Source organism: Rhamphochromis sp. 'chilingali' (genome assembly GCF_963969265.1).
Source record: "Rhamphochromis sp. 'chilingali' genome assembly, chromosome: 19".
Taxonomy (NCBI): domain Eukaryota; kingdom Metazoa; phylum Chordata; class Actinopteri; order Cichliformes; family Cichlidae; genus Rhamphochromis; species Rhamphochromis sp. 'chilingali'.
In genome coordinates, this window is record NC_137946.1 from 33,851,541 (window position 1) to 33,869,180 (window position 17,640).

General features: G+C 46.7%; 2 protein-coding genes across 4 annotated transcripts; one reads left to right on the plus strand and one right to left on the minus strand.

Annotated features, from left to right (window-relative positions):
• Positions 1-309: 309 nt before the first annotated feature.
• On the minus strand, positions 310-4,495 carry LOC308387708 (uncharacterized protein). Of its 2 annotated transcripts, XR_013969981.1 has the most exons (5): positions 2,833-4,495; positions 2,613-2,688; positions 1,616-2,278; positions 900-1,017; positions 310-601 (listed from the first exon to the last, which is right to left on the minus strand). XR_013969981.1 is itself a non-coding variant. In XM_080867958.1 (4 exons), the coding sequence occupies exons 1-4, from the start codon at positions 3,087-3,089 to the stop codon at positions 958-960; spliced, it is 1,056 nt and encodes a 351-aa protein (XP_080724084.1). In that variant the 5' UTR covers positions 3,090-4,495; the 3' UTR covers positions 625-957. The 2 variants fall into 2 exon arrangements, 1 of the variants encoding a protein (XP_080724084.1); XM_080867958.1 differs by lacking the exon at positions 310-601 and having other exon boundaries at positions 625-1,017.
• A 349-nt stretch (positions 4,496-4,844) lies between these two features.
• On the plus strand, positions 4,845-14,758 carry LOC308387682 (trafficking protein particle complex subunit 14-like). Of its 2 annotated transcripts, none has more exons than XM_080867908.1 (13): positions 4,845-5,700; positions 6,772-7,115; positions 7,236-7,331; positions 7,425-7,554; positions 9,124-9,210; positions 9,645-9,765; positions 10,088-10,235; positions 10,495-10,577; positions 12,150-12,301; positions 12,592-12,728; positions 12,806-12,884; positions 12,967-13,081; positions 13,149-14,758. In XM_080867908.1, the coding sequence occupies exons 1-13, from the start codon at positions 5,508-5,510 to the stop codon at positions 13,303-13,305; spliced, it is 1,842 nt and encodes a 613-aa protein (XP_080724034.1). In that variant the 5' UTR covers positions 4,845-5,507; the 3' UTR covers positions 13,306-14,758. The 2 variants fall into 2 exon arrangements, with proteins under 2 accessions (XP_080724034.1, XP_080724035.1); XM_080867909.1 differs by having other exon boundaries at positions 4,847-5,700; positions 6,775-7,115; positions 13,149-14,757.
• Positions 14,759-17,640: the final 2,882 nt, after the last annotated feature.

Sequence of the window (17,640 nt, forward strand, 5' to 3'; positions counted from 1 at the left end):
ACCAATACTGTCTCCCCCCCTTACGTTAGCTGCTTTCATCAGGCCAGTGAGTTCTGTGATGGGATATTACTCTATTACATATTGATGGCATATTTTAACAATATCACTTCAGTAATAGTTATATGCATGTAGAATAGCATCACAAATGTATATTTATGCTTTACACCCTGTGACATGGGCCAACATGTAAGAGTTGTGGAATATCTTTGTCTAAGATGAGAGGGCGGCAGACATGGTCAGGGACCAATTTCTCAATGTTGCAACGTTTGATTAAACCACTTCAAAGACTCTCACCAAGGGTTTGCAGCTTGCTTTTGTTTTTTATTTCCATAACAGTAACAGTGAAACTCAGCACACATCTGAGAAAGTGATTTTAAATAGAAGTCAGGAATTTTTCATCATTTCTAAAAAGATGCATAATCCAAGTGTCTGGGATGCAGGGAAAAAAGAAGCTAAATGCAGAGCTCTGGTGAACAGTGTGTTTATTTACAGTGTCCAAAGGTGCTCCCTTTCAAACTCCCAAGTGCTGCTTCATCCGTGCAATCCCGTGAGCGACTAGTGTGTCCCGATTCTCCTTTCCGTCCAAATAACCTAGGGGAACCTGAGACCAAATACACGGTTAGCTGACTTCTTAACCAACAATCTCCCACACTCTCAGTTTGCTAACGCTACCAGTTTGGCGTAGGATGAAGGCTGATTAGAAGCAGCTGGCAGAGCAATCAAGCACGGGTGAGTCGAGAGCCTCCAGGGGGAATAATAATAATAATAATAATAATGGATACTTTATTGATCCCCATGGGGAAATTACTTGTTTTTCTCTGCATTTGACCCATTCACTCAGTGAAGCAGTGGGCAGCCCACTAAGCAGGCGCCCGGGGAGCAGTGTGTAGGGACGGTACCTTGCTCAGGGGTACCTCAGGGTAGCCGTTAAGTGGATTCGAACCGCCGACCTTCCGATCATGGGGCGACCACTTTACCTACTGAGCTAGCGCTCACTTCCCTAAACAACTGCCACAGCTGGGGAAAAGAGAAAAATCTGCAGTAAGCGTTAAGTGACTGACAATTCTACAATCACCAGTTCACACCACTGTACTTAAATACTAATCATTCCTTTGTCTCCAAGGCAAGTCCCTCTTCTTCTCTCCAGGCTTTATGAACAATAACGGTCGGAGATGTCGATCAGTGGTATGTGCACAAAGTTTGAATCAGATATTACAGTTTTTCTCGATTGCTAAAACACATTTCCTGAAACTACGCCTCATATCCTCACAACAGTAAACACAAATCCATAACATCTCACTCAATTTCCCAAACATCCTATTTCCAGGTCAAAATGAAGCTCTACACCCAAAACTATTCACTCCTGCTGAAAAACCAAACTTTGCCCACAGACATCAAACACAAGCCCTCAAAAACACACACACTACAACAGAGTTTTGCACACTGGTACAATTAATTCAAAACAATAGTTCCAAAACAAATAGGTTGCTTATGGTTCTCCCCTTCAAAACCCTTGTCACATGATAAACACAAAAGACGCAACCAATGTATGTACAGTGGCACATTGTCATTCATGTACTATACAGTACAACACACACCAGAAACATTATCCCACCTCAGCATCTTGTCTTTGGTCTGGGTCAGGCCAGAGAATCTCATCCACATCACAGGCTATATTGGCCCCAGCCAGGCAGCGGGGGTAAAATCCTCTTGCATGCCTGATCCACCCCTGGCATGCATCTACTGATATGTCTAGGCAGGCCTCTTCCATGGCCTGAAGGAGGTGAACACGGACATAAGGTTCTCGGCCATACACTTTCCACCGCCATGCCGAAAATAACTCCTCTATTGAGTTTAGAAAGGGAGAGTATGCAGGCAGAAAGATATTAGAAAACCTTGGGTTATTGGTAAACCAGTCACGAACCAGAGCAGCGCGATGGAAGCTGACGTTATCCCACACAACAATGTAGTGAGGCTGCTCTGGCTGTGCTGGTTCCCTGTAGTCCAGCTGGAACATATGTTGTCTTAAACCATCAAGAAAAGCAAGGAGAAGCATAGTGTTATAGGGTCCTAGTACGCCATGGCGGTGGAGTACCCCTCGTTGGCTGATGGCTGCGCACATAGTGACATTCCCCCCACGCTGACCAGGGACATTTACAATAGCCCGATGGCCAATTATGTTCCTCCCCCTTTTCCTTCTTTTGGTCAGGTTAAAACCTGCCTCATCCACAAAGATTATTTCATGGGGAACAGGCCGTCCTTCAATCTCAAAGATTCTCTGCAAAACACATAACACAGTAGAGTCAATCGGTACCCTGAACCACAGTTCAAGAGTGCTGAAATGGCAGCATAAACTGCCATGCTGTGATGGTACACAATACTTTATACAGTATCAAAACTCATTCCTGAACATATTCCACACGTTGGTTTTTCACTCTGTCAGAGTTTCGTTCGAAAGGGACTCGGTATGCCTGTTTCATCCGGAATTGATTCTTTCGGAGGATGCGGTCAATTGTGGAGAGGCTGACGGCATTTATGCCGCGAAAAAGATGATCATCCTCAATCACTCTCCTTTGAATCTCTTGCAGGCGGATTACATTATTTGCAATTACCATGTTTACAAGTTCCCTCTCTTGCTCTTCCGACAAAAGCCTTAACCTGCCTCCACCAGGTGGTCGTCTCTGTGTCCTACAAAAATAGAAGCACTCATTACTGTAACTGTCACACATTCATTTTACAGGCAAATAATGGAAACATACTGAAACTCAAGACACATAAGTTCAGTAACTTAAACGTTACTGTACAAAGCAGTCTTACTGCAAGTACACCTACCTGTTTTCCTCCCTGAAGGTTCTGATGATGGAGGCAACAGTGAAGCGACTCAAATTTGGTTGTACTCGTTGCCCAGCCTCCCTCATAGTCATCCCATGGACAAGGACATGGTCAACTAAAGTGGCTCGAATTTCATCCGAGACTGACTGTCTTCTTGCCCTTGCTCTTCCCCTTCCTTGTCGCCGTCGTTCTCCACCTCCTTCACCACGTCCTCTTTCTCCACCACGTCCTCTTCCTTTGCATCTCTTTGGATCCATTGTTTCAAACCTGAATGAGCTGACTTTGGCCCTTTTATCTATCTATCGCAGGTTCTGATTGGTGTGTGCTAAATTTTGACTCCTAGTGTTTCCACCTGGTTAATTGTGTGCTAATTGAGCTCAAGCTATGCTGACTTAAGTTACAGTTTTTCTCAAATGCTAAAACACATGTCACAAACGTTACCACCAGGTCCCCCAATGTCCAAACACAACACCCTTCTCTAAAGCTACATAAACACAACCACACCTTCCCACTGCAAAACTCAAACTCCCACACCAAGAGAGCAGCTCGAAGCTGTCAAAACTGTAAACACTATACACAGCATTACACACTACAGCAAAACAATTGAAAACACAATGCTCAATTTGTGAGAAGGTTCTTTGTTTCATAACTGCCAATGCATATTTTAGAAACTATACAGTAACGGATCGTCGTAGATCTCTGCAGAGGATTAGGCATTTAGATTTGTGAGTTTCATATGAGTAGTATAAATCTATAGAAAATCCTGCATGTACGTACACTACTGTAACACAACTCAATGCAAAAACAGAATCTATTGCACACAACAGTAATCTTGAAAACATGAACAGGGTGTGAAGTGTATTTACGTTACAGTTTTTCTCAAATGCTAAAACACAAAAGCCAATCCTGTAACCCAAATGACCAGTAGTCTAAACACATTTACTAAATGTAGCCACCATATTCCAGTACCATAAACACATGTCACATGAAGACACAATTCACAAAACACAACCCTCTGTACTCATAAATCTAAACACATTTTTCCTTGCTAAAACACATGTTGCAAAACAACTCTGCTCATATTCTCAAATGAAAGCCCATGTGATGCAAAATGCTTGCCACAGTCACCAATCTTTGAACACAGGGAACACACCTGGCGTCATTCACTACACACAATGACTCAAAATTGAAGACACTTGTTGCTAATGCTGTACCCTCATGTAAAAGCAAGTTCAGAGTGCACAGTATGCTGAAGGTTCCAAACAAACACAATGGATGAAGGCAGAGTCAGGGGAAGAGGAATTTGATGCAGAGGAGGGAGAAGAGCTGGCCCTGGAAGAAGAGGAGCAGGCCAATGAGGAAGAGGAGTTCAAATGAGAGGAGGAAGAGGAGCGACCAACGAGGAAGAGGAGAAGGCCAACATGGGAGAGGAGAAGGTCCAGGAGGGAGAGCAAGACAACCTCGCACCATCATTACGGACGAGATGCGAGCAACAGCTCAGCGACATGATGCCGCACAGTGATTGTGGTGTGTGTGGTGTGAATAACGTAAATAAAAAAACTTCACACCCTGTTCATGTTTTCAAGATTACTGTTGTGTGCAATAGATTCTGTTTTTGCATTGAGTTGTGTTACAGTAGTGTACGTACATGCAGGATTTTCTATAGATTTATACTACTCATATGAAACTCACAAATCTAAATGCCTAATCCTCTGCAGGGATCTACGACGATCCGTTACTGTATAGTTTCTAAAATATGCATTGGCAGTTATGAAACAAAGAACCTTCTCACAAATTGAGCATTGTGTTTTCAATTGTTTTGCTGTAGTGTGTAATGCTGTGTATAGTGTTTACAGTTTTGACAGCTTCGAGCTGCTCTCTTGGTGTGGGAGTTTGAGTTTTGCAGTGGGAAGGTGTGGTTGTGTTTATGTAGCTTTAGAGAAGGGTGTTGTGTTTGGACATTGGGGAACATGGTGGTAACATTTGTGACATGTGTTTTAGCATTTGGGAAAAACTGTAATACATCAAAATTGTTGCAGGGGACTACTTGTTATCACTGCTATAGAAAACTTTTATTGAAATCTCTAAAACAAAATCAGCACAAACAAAAATGTTTGACATCAATTTTGTTTGATTTAAGGAAGGTGCGACTGCAGCTTCACTCACATGGAGGACCGAGAAAATGGACTATTCAATGCACACACACCCTCACACACACAGAGAGAGACACACACATGCACACAGAGACACACACCCACACACATGCACACACATAAGTAAACACGTGTGTGTGAACTCAAAACGTCAAAAAGCAAAGCAAACATGTCTGCATCGGTACATGGATGTGAATTTATCTCGTTTCTAATCAGAGCCACACTTAAGTGCAATAAATCATGTAAAAGGTCCAGATAGCTGCACTTAAATAACAGCTAAATAAAACCCAGACGCTCCTCTCGGTGCTTATTATTTTCAATTTCATGTGAGTTTGGCAACGGCGAGAAACTTGGTGTCGTAGTACCATGGACGTCCACTATGGGGCGCTAACGGTCTCATTTTCCCCCATTCGGCAGGTGTCCGTGCTTTTACTTTGAAAGTCGCAACAGGAAGTGCGCGTTTCATTGTTAGAGCGTGTTGACTGTGGTCCTGCTGCCGCTCAGCCTCCTCCCGTCGTCGCCATGGTGCAGATGATGGAGTCGCAGTGCGAGTATTTCATGTATTTCCCGGCGGTGCCGATCACGGACCTGTCCGACCCGGCCCGGTACCGCACGCTGCCCCGCAGGAGCCACCTGTACCTGGGCGAGACCGTCCGCTTCCTGCTGGTGCTGCGCTGCAGGGAAGCCGGAGCGACGCCGACCGAGCACGGCCCGGGTACGTGAGGGAGGGCCGAGGAGAGATGAGTGTACGAGCCTGTGATAGTCAGACAGACGTGAACATGAAAACACGGAGACAGAGTCTGGTGTGGGAGCAGCTGTCACAGAAACCTGCTGAGGCTCCTCCTGTAACGTTAGGATGTTTTCGTGACGTGTCCCGCAGGTGTGCACAGGATATCCTCGTTATGCCGTCTTACATACGTCACGTGTATTTATATGCATGAGTCACGTTAGTCAGGAACAAACAACAAAGCCTCAGCAGTAACGGCCGCACACTCACGGTTAACCCTTTGTCTGCATTTATGGAGGTCATACCTGCACCACCCAGAAACCTCCACCTGACTGTTATGGCCGCGCAGTTTAGGTCAAAGCAGGCTCAACGTCTGCGGTAACAGAGCACGAGAAACTAACACATCCAGACAAATGCATTCATTAAACCTGCGCTTGGCCAGCAGTAGATACGAGCTTCAAACGAAACCATGTAGGTGCAGAGCGGGACTCACATACAATGAACCAGAGTTAAACTCCTGAGATGATCCGGCCGGGGGACCCGTACTGATCCAGGACCAGAACATCGCTCAGTACCCAGCAAACTGGAGCTGAGACGGTAAAATCCCAGCAGCCATGATGGATCAACGCAGGGCTGAAATGCTACTGTGCAAAAAGCAAGTTCAGTTACTGGGAAACGAAGCAGCAAAAAGATGCAGTAAAACACATTTAAATAGAATAAAATATCGTATGAAACAGGACCATACCTGCCTTAAACACCTGCACAGATGGAGCCGCAAACACGAGCTACTGTAGGACCGCAGCTCCACCTGCAGGGATGAAATCCCACAGCTCCAACACGGCTGCAGCACTGAAACAGGAAAAGATGTGAAGGTTCAAAGAGTGAGCGCTGCCACTGAAACAAAGAACCGTTTGGGGAATTTGTTTTCGCTTAACTTTGTTAGTCATTTTCTCAGAAGTCTGAGTTACAGAGTCAAACTCTTCAGACTTTTGTACTTAAAAATGTTTCTTTGGGTGTAAAAAAGCTTCCTTAAGTCTGGAGCAGAGCTGTCTCTTCCAGCAGGGGGCGCTGATGGCACCGCGGCAGGTTTTGGGACGGAATCGGCCAGCAGCCGGGCGTGGAGGGAGCTGGCCGGATCTCTGTGCGCCGTGGCGAGCGTGAGTCCGGGTGAGAGCAGTCGTCACCGAGGCAACCACCATCAGCATCACCACGACTACCAGAGCAGCGGGGACGAGGCCAACGAGGACGGCGAAGAGGACTACATCGCGGCGGCCGAGGCCGCCATCGCTGCGCTGGGCAGCAGGGTGGACTCCCGGTGCCGGAGCTTCAGGGACTGCAAACCTCTGCTCATCCACAACTCCTCTGGGACGGCGTCGAGGGAGTTCCGCAGGGCGCCCGTCCAGGTAGACGCGCACCTTTACCTGTCTTTGATACGGCGCTCCTCTCTCCAGCTGTTAGATTAAGATCCTCAGAGGCGATGCTTTCCTCTCAGGCGCCATGATGTGTTTGCTCCTCCCTGTCAGTCTCCTCTAGATGAGCCGGTGGTCCTGACGGATGAGGTCATCTTCCCGCTCACCGTCTCTCTGGACAAACTGCCCGTCAGCACCCTTAAAGTCAAGGTCCGCCTTCTTCTGGACGCAGATATCTGGTGTTGTGTGAAGACTTTGAGTCGTAGCTGCTTCGCGCAGTAATTTTGCTCCATGTGCATTCAGGTGATGGTCACGGTGTGGAAGAAGGAGGCGGAGAAAGTGGAGGTGCAGGAACTCGGCTACCTGAGCGTGCTGCAGCAGAGAGAGCCGACGCACACCTTCAGACACGACCTGAACACCTTCAAGGCTCAGGGTAGGCACTGAATGCTTCATGGGAACGCCGCGGGTAGACAGACCGCTCCATTAACCCTTTAGAGCCGGTCGGAGCGGGCACGCTCTGTTTTACGTAACTATTTTTAAATCCCGGTAGCTCTGCAACCACGTAAGCTAGCGCAATAATTTTTTTTGCATATGAAACCGGAGGAGTTGTACTTACATCTGATGCCATCAGCTTGTCCTCGGTCACGGTTTCCTTCCACATATAGCTTTGCAAAAACTGCATAAAAAGCACTTGCAGCAACAAAAACATAATATTCCAGAAACACGCTTTGCCGATCCGATCAGCTGTTCGTAACACTTCCTACGTTGGAATAGATGTCAGCGCGAACTTTTGCATGTCCGCCATTACCTGCCCGAAACCGGAAGTGACGTCATTTTTGCGGAAATGTAGTTGTTTTTTTTTTACCATCAGGGCTTCAGGGCCTATACTGCTCTTTTTAAAAGTTATCTTTGACTTTATAACTTTCTGTGTGGTTTCTGGGATGCTGAGGACTCATATTGCACTGCTGGAAATAGTTTATTTTGATGCACATGCTGCTTTTTTGCAAATTTTCCTTATAATATTTTTTTTTCCTGCAGTGTATAAAAATTGGTGTATTTCAAAAATAAAACTATGAAGACACTCAAAATAAATTTCCTGTGGTGGGAAACTATTTTGTGCAACTTTTTTGTATTTATAGTTTTGAGGGATAAGACTCTTAAATTTCTCTAACTAGAAATATATGTTAAAATATATGTTATTGCACTTTTTTGCAATTTATGTAATTACTATGCACTTAATGCAGACATATTATTAAAATCTGGGCTATAATGGTTGTATTGATGTATAGCAACTTGAAATGCTCCCAAAAATGGCTCCACAGCATGTAAACATATAATATAAGCTTTGGTGGACTTGGTTCTATGGTCGGTCTTAAAGGGTTAAACATGAGCCACAGCCGGGGCTGAGAGGAAGCAGGTGGGAACAGCGCGCACCTGACAGTGACTCACACAGGTGACGATGAGAACAAACAAGATGCAACAGGAAAGTAACCTTCAAAATAAAACAGGAAGTACTGAACAATTATGAATCAAAGTAACGGGATGACGAGACATTTAATCATTATTTATTTTTGATGTCTGGCTCTCTTCCACAGCAGGGGGTCACGTGAGTGTGGGGGGGTGTTATTGTAGGCTCTGCCTGACAGCTGCTCGAGGTGACACCACCTGAGTCGTTAGCAGAGCATCCGTCTAGATTTCAGTAAATCAAGATAAATGCTGTAACAGTAAAAAACAATCAATGACGGAGGTCAGTTATGGACATATGATCAGTTTCATTGATCAGTCAGGAGTTAAATCAGCTCCTTCACTTCCGGCCTCCTCGGCTCCTGAGTCGCCTGAGATGGGGTGGTACCCATTTCCTGCTCCGTCCTCGCCTCTGAGAGCCTCGCTGAGGTTCCCACACTGAGGGCGGGACTGTTTTATCCTGATAAACAGAATTTTAATGATTTTATAAGATGTCACGTTGTCCTCTGGGAGGTTTAACACAGCTTCTGATCCACAGTGAGCACCACCCTGACCGTCCTGCCGCCTCCAACCGTCCGCTGCAAGCAGATGACTGTTTCTGGAAAACACCTCGCGGTCTTAAAAGGTACAGAACGCTCTTCATCATCACTGTGATGTCACTGTGGTGACCGATGCTTGCATGTCAGGGAAGCCTCCAAGCTAAGCGACATAAACCCAGCTGTGTGCTGCGACATGAAGCTGAACAGGGCGGCGATCAGCAATAGATGCATCACCTCCTTTAACCTGACGTCCAGCATGCCAGCGCACCGCCGGCACGCCGAGGCGTCGCTGAGCCCCGTGAAACGGTCGAGTCTCTGCTCCGTGGTTGTGACTCTGATCAGCAGGACGATGTAGGAATATTTTGGTATTTAATCTAAAAGCACCAGCAGAGGGCGCTGTTTTTTAAATCCTCGTTAATTAAAGGCCGAAACGAATCCGTAAATAAAATAAAATCGATTCAGTTGCTTAGTTGCAGTGGTTTGATTCCAACTGTGATTCTGTTTCCTGTCCCGCTGTCAGTGCTGAACGAGTCTTCTCAGGAGGAGGTGAGTGTTCGGGATGTTCGCATTTTACCGAACCTCAACGCCTCCTACCTTCCCGTGATGCCCGACGGCTCCGTGCTGCTGGTGGACAACGTGTGGTGCGTATACGACCCGTTCAAATGGTTTGTGCCCAGAGTTCAGAAGGCGCCGCCGTGGCTGCTGCTGTCTCTGCGTGTTAGTTATGACTTTGTGTTTGTTACATTGTATTTAATGACAGTGTTGTGTATACCTTGTTACACTGTGTTGGATTTTTATCATTTGTATCATTGCAGATAGTTTTTAGTAATGATGCTACTTTGTGTTATACTCGATTACTTTGAGTTTCTGGGACTTTGTTCGTAAAACGAGTTGTTGTGCAGTCAGATTGTGTGTTTGTGCGATGCTCCTGAATGTCTGTATTTGTTGTTCTTCGCTCTGCAGTCATCAGTCCGGTGAGGTCGGCATGGCGTCCTTCTGCCGGGTGGACAGCCTGGCCTGCCGTCTTCCCAGCATGCTCAGCGCTTTGGAGGAGCACGACTTCCTGTTCCAGCTGCACCTCAACGACATGCCGCAGGACGACTCCAGTGAGGTGCGTTCGTGTTGCGTTGTGTGTTTTATAGTTTGGTGCACAGTGCGCTCTGGTGACGTGACAGTTTGTGTTCTCCTCGCGATTTCCTGAAGAAGGAAAAGTAAACGACGTGTTTCTGTGAACGGCTGTGTCAGCGCAGGATTTATTAGGACTTTGAGGGCGGACACACTGTAGAGCAGCTGTGACGCGACGGTCGTTCCTGCATTAATGCGTCCTTTACTTATTTCGCTGCTGTCAGCATGTGTGTGCTTGTGTTCAGGGGCTGGAGGTTCCTCTGGTCGCTGTGCTGCAGTGGTCAACTTCCAAGATGCCTTTCACCAACTGCATCTACACCCACTACAGGTAAGGCTGGATGAAACGCTCCACACGTGCTGTGTTAGTCTTGGTAAGAGATATCCAGGCTCGGGGCTGCAGACCTCTGCTGTGGCCACCAGGAGCGACGGGAAACATCTCCGTGCATCCGGACATACACTGAACAAAAATATAAACGCAACACTTTTGTTACTGCTCCCATTCCCCATGGGATGGACGTAGAGACCTAAAATTCATTCCAGATACACAATATAACCATCCCTCCCAAACAGTGGTCACAAATCAGTCCAAATGTGTGGTAGTGGGCACATCTGCTATATTGAGATAATCCATCCCACCTCACAGGTGTGCCACATCAGGATGCTCTTCTGACATCATGAGTAGTGCACAGGTGTACCTCAGACTGCCCACAACAAAAGGCCACCCTGGAATGTGCAGTTTTGTCTCACAGCAAAATGCCACAGATGCCACAAGCAATGAGGGAGCGTGCAATTGGCATGCTGACAGCAGGAATGTCAACCAGATCTGTCGCCCGTGCATTGAATGTTCATTTCTCAACCATAAGCCGTCTCCACAGGCGTTTCAGAGAATATGGCAGCACATCCAACCGGCCTCACAACCGCAGACCTCGTGTAACCACACCAGCCCAGGACCTCCACATCCAGCAGGTTCACCTCCAAGATCGTCTGAGACCAGCCACCCAGACAGCTGCTGGAACAATTGGTTTGCACAACCAAACAATTTCTGCACAAACTGTCAGAAACCGTCTCAGGGACGCTCAACTGCATGCCCGTCGTCCTCATCAGGGTCTTGACCTGACTCCAGCTCGTCGCCGTAACAGACTTGTGTGGGCAAATGCTCACATTCGATGGCGTCTGGCACGTTGGAGAGGTGTGCGCTTCACGGATGAATCATGGTTCACATTGTTCAGGGCAGATGGCAGCTGAGAATGTCTCAGTTCTTGCATGGCCAGCATACTCACCGGACATGTCACCCATTGAGCATGTTCGGGATGTGCTTGACCGGCGTATACGACAGCGTGTACCAGTTCCCACGAATATCCAACAACCTCGCACAGCCATTGAAGTGGAGTGGACCAACATTCCACAGGCCACACTTGACAATCTGATAGACTCCATGCGACGATGTGTTGCACTGCATGAGGCAAATGGTGGTCACACCAGATACTGACCGGTTCTGGGTCCCCAGACCCCCAATAGCGCAAAAAACTGCACATTCCAGGGTGGCCTTTTGTTGTGGGCAGTCTGAGGTACACCTGTGCACTACTCATGATGTCAGATCAGCATCCTGATGTGGCACACCTGTGAGGTGGGATGGATTATCTCAATATAGCAGATGTGCCCACTACCACACATTTGGACTGATTTGTGACCACTGTTTGGGAGGGATGGTTATATTGTGTATCTGGAATGAATTTTAGGTCTCTACGTCCATCCCATGGGGAATGGGAGCAGTAACAAAGGTGTTGCGTTTATATTTTTGTTCAGTGTATTTCCTGTCCAGCAGCAGGACGACACAGCGTTTAGTGTTTTTCCTGCTGCTTCTCTAAATGACCCGCCGTCCTCCCTCCCCTCCACTCAGGTTGCCCAGTATCCGTCTGGACCGGCCGCGCTTCGTCATGATGGCCAGCTGTCCGAGCACCGTCAGGGTGAAGGAGCACTTCAAGGTCAAATACGTTCTTCTCAACAACCTGCAGGACTTCCTGGCTGTGCGGCTCGTCTGGACTCCAGAGGGTCAGCGAGTATTTTGATTCATGTTTGATTTTTTGAAAAAATCCACCCTGCAGCTGTTTGAAAGGAAACCTGTGAGCGGGTTTGTTTCTGGGACGCATGGCAGTCTGTGGGGACTCAGCCTCTAGTGGACGTTAGGGGGAGTGCAGGCTGATGGTGCTTTGTCCAGCTGGTTCTGGTTGTGTTCTCCTCGTGGATGGAGACGGTTCTCTGGACCAGTTTCAGGAGAATCGCGCCGCTCTCTGTCAGTCGTGGTTCAGACCGAGTAATGTGTTGTTTGCTTGCTCGCTCAGGTCGAGGTCAGGGGGAAGACGCAGCGCTGTCTGCCGTGGTCTGTCACACCCCTCTCAGTAACCTGGGTCACTGCCGCAAAGGAAGCACTCTGTCGTTCAGCGTGGCCTTCCAGATCCTCAAACCAGGACTGTACGAGGTACGCCGAGCTTTGAGCGCCTGCTTCCTTATCTCGCCCGCTCACACGGGACGTCATGTTTTCTCCTGTCTCTGCAGCTGAGTCAGCACATGAAGTTAAAGCTCCAGTTCACAGCGTCGGTGTCCAACCCTCCACCCGACGCCCGGCCCCTGTCACGTAAGCTCTGAGCAGGAAACAAACACAAAAGGCTTTGACCTGCGTCTGTTCTGATTTCTGTGTCGTGTCGAAAACCATCCAGGTAAAAACAGCCCGTCCAGCCCGGCGGTTCGAGACCTCCTGGACCGACACCAGGCCAGTCTGGGGCGCTCTCAGTCCTTCTCCCACCAGCAGCCGTCTCGGTCCCACATCATGAGGTAACTTTAGTAACTTCAGCTTCATATCACATCGAGTATGTCGTTTAATCTTATCTGTGTGCGACAGGACGGGCAGCGCCATGGAGCGACGGGCCATCACGCCTCCCGTTGGCTCTCCGGTCGGTCGGCCGCTCTACCTGCCGCCGCAGGACAAGTCGCTGCTGTCGCTGGACAAGATCGCCAAGAGGGAGTGCAAAGTCCTGGTGGTGGATCCTGTCAGCTAGGCAGCGAGAGGAGAGGCTTTTATTTTGATAGAGAAACGCTCACGAGAAGAGATGACAAAGAAGCTGACTTCATGTTACTGCAGGAAACACCCCTGTGTTTGATCAGCTGACCAATCAGAACAACGAGGAAGAAGTTCATCCTTCAGCTGAAATATTTCATGTTTTATTGTATTTAAAGACACGTTGGGTTTTCCAGCTCGTTTCCTGGAAGCGAAAATTTTATCTTATATTTATCTTTAAAGCATCGTCCAGATGGAGCCACTGAATCGTTTTATGCTCCAGGTGTGTTTTACAGGATGAAAGCTGCAAACACGCAGCTCAGCTCCACAAAGAGCTGAAGAACTGAGAATTTATTTTACATTGTTTAGTAAAGTTTCCAGGAAATGAGCTGGAAAGTGCCAAACCTGCAAAATAAAGTGTTAGCTTTTTACTTCTGTGTTATTTTCAGAGTAAAAGACATTACAGGTTAAAAACGTATTAACCTGAGGACAGTCACAGTTAACGTTTTCTTTCAGTGTTATTTCCTCCATCGCGTCACAAACGGTAACTTCAGCAGAATGTTGCTAATAAAATGAATGTAATGGTCCAGGCTGTTGTTGTGAGTCTGCAGACACCCGGAGCTCCCTCACAGCGTCCCTCTGAGGACACTCAGCCTTTTATTAAAGAGCAGCACGAGTCTGCCGCCTTGCTCACGGTGTTCTGGTTCATCCTGGTTATTAACTGGCGCACATTAGCAAGACAAACTCATGAAAACTCGGGAATTCAGCTGGGATGCAGGCAGGAATCTCCAGCACTCAACCTGGGAAAACAGTTTTTTTCTGGTTTTGGCTATACTTGATGTTTTTAGGGGAGGGGCTACTGTGTCAGCGGTAGCTCCTCCCACTCCAGGTAATAACAGGGACCATCATTGCGTTAATTTATCGCAGTTCTTGGTTTATCATTAGTGAAACAATAAGCTACCAGCGAGGACACAGATGTAGCCAGAGTGTATCTGCTGTCACTGATAAAAATCAACACATGAGAAGAAATGAGCGTTTCTTTAACGTCAGAGGTCACATGATGCACCCAGGCATTTGATTGGCTCTGCTCTGTTCTCTGTGTACTTCTACGTTCTTGAAGACATTTCATCCAAGAAGCTTTTGCAGATCAGGAAGGATCTCAAAACTGGACTGCAGACAGTTGGCGTCACTAGCCCCGCCTCCGTTCAAAGATGGCCGTTCACAGTGGACATAGGCTGTAGCTGTGTCCCAAAACGTCGGCTGCATCCCCCGGAGGCCGCATTTGAAGGCCGATTACGTCACAGCCAGACGACAAAGGCTGTCCAAATTCGTAGACTCCTTCAAATGCGTCCTTCATTTCCCCGAATTCAAAGGATGGGTCGGGTGTGTCCTTCGTGGCCCACCATATCCCAGAATTCATAGCGCGGCCCAGCCAAATTTCAGCTGCCAACAATGGCGGCCGCTACTAAGTTTTAAAATTACTCTTATTAATCTTTCTGGGTCACAAAATAAACTTTTAACATATATTAAGGTGAGAGTGTATCTGTGTAAACTTCAAATATCTGCTCGGTTTATCAAGACACCACATATTTGCCAAAGTGCTTCGACGTTTTCGGAGACGTCTGTTACCCACCCGCTCGATAGCGAGCCGGGGGGTTCAATGGTCACTCCAGCTGGCGAGAGCAGCGGACTCCCGGCTTCATCGTTTTCAGACCCCCGCTCTTTTGCTACTCAGGTTATATATGATATAAGTCACTCGGATAACTTAAAAATGTAATTATTAGCCTTTTTTTCTGTTTTATTTGTTCCGGAGTAAATCGGTTCTGCTGAGATCAAAGTTATTAGATTAAATACAACTCTATTAATCCATCGGGTTGGTTCCTCTGGGCTTTTCTCACAGCTGAATAAACGTGAAACAGAAAACTGATTAAACAGAAGTGTGAGACGGTCGAGAGTTTACACCAGTGTCCTGTTAGACAGCAAGGAGCAGAGGCAGAGTTTATTAAACTCCACCGAGACAGCGGTGACGCAAATCTGAAGGCTAGACCGTCCCATTTCACAGCCTCGCACTTCCGGCCTCCTTGGTCTTTGCAGGACCCGGCCCACGTAGACTAAGAAGGCCGGGTCCTCTGAAGGATACAGCCCAGGGTCTGCAGCCTGAAAGGCCGCATTTTAATTACGTAACTGCGACAGACGAAGGCTGTCCCAATTCAAAGGCTGCTCGAAATGCGGCCCTCAAATGCGTCCTTCATTTCCCTGAATTTTAAGGACATGGCGGTGTAGACTTCGTGGCCCAACATATCCCAGAATGCATAGCGTGGGTGTGGATAATTTTGCTGAAAAAAAACGGTGGATGAGGGGCGCCCGAAGAGTAAACTTTAAGTAAGTACTGAATATTTTGTCACTTATTTGTGTGCAAATGTTTAATAATGAAGAACATTAAACATTACTGTTGGCCACATGTCGGCAAAGTCATGTGACATTAGTGACGTTTGTACTAACTTGGTTTTAAAGCCTTTACTTCAAAATACACGCCGTTCAATAGCTGAGCTTAATTAGAGAATGATCAAAGCTCATGTAGAAACAAACAAATGAACAAAAGATTGTCTCCTTCATTTCTGTCAAACACAGCTGTATGACACGTTTCCAGCTGTTAGTATCATGGTTGCTAGGCAACCTGGGCAGTGCAACAGAGGCTAGACCGCCCATTTCACAAGCCTCGCACTTCCGGCCTTAGCGGTCTTTGAGTACGTGGTGCTTGTGGACGTTAAGGCTGCAGACCCTGAATTGGGATACAGCCTTTGATGCTTCTTTCACTCCTCTGTCTTCTCTGTCCAACATGTGGACATTGGCATCCTCAAAGAGTGACCTTTGACCTTTAGATGCAGATGGTTTAGGGCATAGGTGTCAAACTCTGGCCCGCGGGCCAAATTTGGCCCGCAGCCTAATTACATTTGGCCCGCGAAGCCACACCAAATTACTATCAGAGCTGGCCTACTGCTATTATACAGCTAATATATATATTGTTTAGTATTAAGCTTTGCTTGTTCCATATTCAGTTTTCCAGCAAAACGTGTTTGAGTCCATAAGAAAAGATTCATTCTTATATCTGGAGGAAGTTTTTGTTTCAATAAATATTAATGTTAGCCCGCGACTTTGTTCCAGTTTTGAATTTTGGCCCACTGTGTGTTTGAGTTTGACACCCCTGGTTTAGGGGTTGACAGTATTGTTCAGTTTGTTTCTGATCCTCCTTCGTTGGTGTTTGATCTTGTTTTCTGTGCGTCTTTGCTGATTTGATGAAAGCCCCGTTGGGATAACCACATGTTTCTTTACATGTGTTCCTTCTGTTTCCCTTCTGGTTCCAAGTTTGACAATTTTATCTATTTGTATTCAGTTAGGACATCATTGTGATGATTGGCTGTTACACTAATGTCACTTCACACCACACGTTTGCCTGTTTGAAACAGGAAAATAATGCAAACAAAAAGAGATAAAAGCTGTTTCTTAGTACTTGTTGCTGCTTCATGTTCTGTGTGATAGTTTCCATCGAATTCACCAGAATCTGCAAAGCTTGTGACTTCCAGTGATGGACGACAGACTAACTAAAACAAAAGCCTTCCCTTTACGTGCAGTAAGACTTTAGACCAGTGGACGTCCTGCAGGGACACTCAGTACTGACCGCCACCACACACAAAGATACACAGGGTAAAGATAGACAAAAGTGGAAAAGCATCAGCAAAGTTTGAACAGTGTGTTTAATACATGAGTGAAACATCAGGTCTGTGGATGGTTTTGGTTTTCAGAAGATCGATTACAAAAACAGGACGTGGATCCTTAAAGTCCACGCCTTTATTCTCTGATTGGACGAGAGTAGAGTTTCATGACTCATAGTTCAAAGTAATCCTTATTTGTACAGAGCCTCAGTGGAGCGCCGCTCTTTGTGACATCATACAGAGCTGACAGTGAAAAAAGTGAAACCTGAGTTTTAGAGCAGTGTGAAGCCCGACGTCATGACCTGTAACAGCATGTATACTAGGGCTGCCACGATTAGTCGACTAGTCACGATTACGTCGACTATCAAAATCGTCGACGACTGATTTAATAGTCGACACGTCGTTTGAAGCTTTGTAAGATCACAAAAGACGCAGGAATAAGTAGCAGGATTTCAGAGTGTAATAACGGACTGAAACAGAAGATGGCAGCACTGCATGTACAAGGATGCCAGCTGCCGTTAAACCCCGAAGAAGAAGCAGCTGTGTCCCAGAATTCATAGCGCGGCCCAGCTCAGTTTCCAACAATGGCGGCAGCTGGTTAGTTTTAATATTACGCTTATTAT

What these genes read in the sequence shown, in the direction of transcription:
- LOC308387708 (XM_080867958.1), bottom strand. Translation starts at nt 3,089, where the DNA reads ATGGATCCAAAGAGATGCAAAGGAAGAGGACGTGGTGGAGAAAGAGGA. An exon ending in AGAGGGAACTTGTAAACATG is followed by an intron (nt 2,279 to 2,612) that starts GTAATTGCAAAT and finishes TGTGTTTTGCAG; the next exon opens with AGAATCTTTGAGATTGAAGG. An exon ending in ACCAAAGACAAGATGCTGAG is followed by an intron (nt 1,018 to 1,615) that starts GTGGGATAATGT and finishes TCTTTTCCCCAG; the next exon opens with CTGTGGCAGTTGTTTAGGGA.
- LOC308387682 (XM_080867908.1), top strand. Translation starts at nt 5,508, where the DNA reads ATGGTGCAGATGATGGAGTCGCAGTGCGAGTATTTCATGTATTTCCCG. An exon ending in CGCAGGACGACTCCAGTGAG is followed by an intron (nt 10,236 to 10,494) that starts GTGCGTTCGTGT and finishes GCTTGTGTTCAG; the next exon opens with GGGCTGGAGGTTCCTCTGGT. An exon ending in CGACGCCCGGCCCCTGTCAC is followed by an intron (nt 12,885 to 12,966) that starts GTAAGCTCTGAG and finishes AAAACCATCCAG; the next exon opens with GTAAAAACAGCCCGTCCAGC.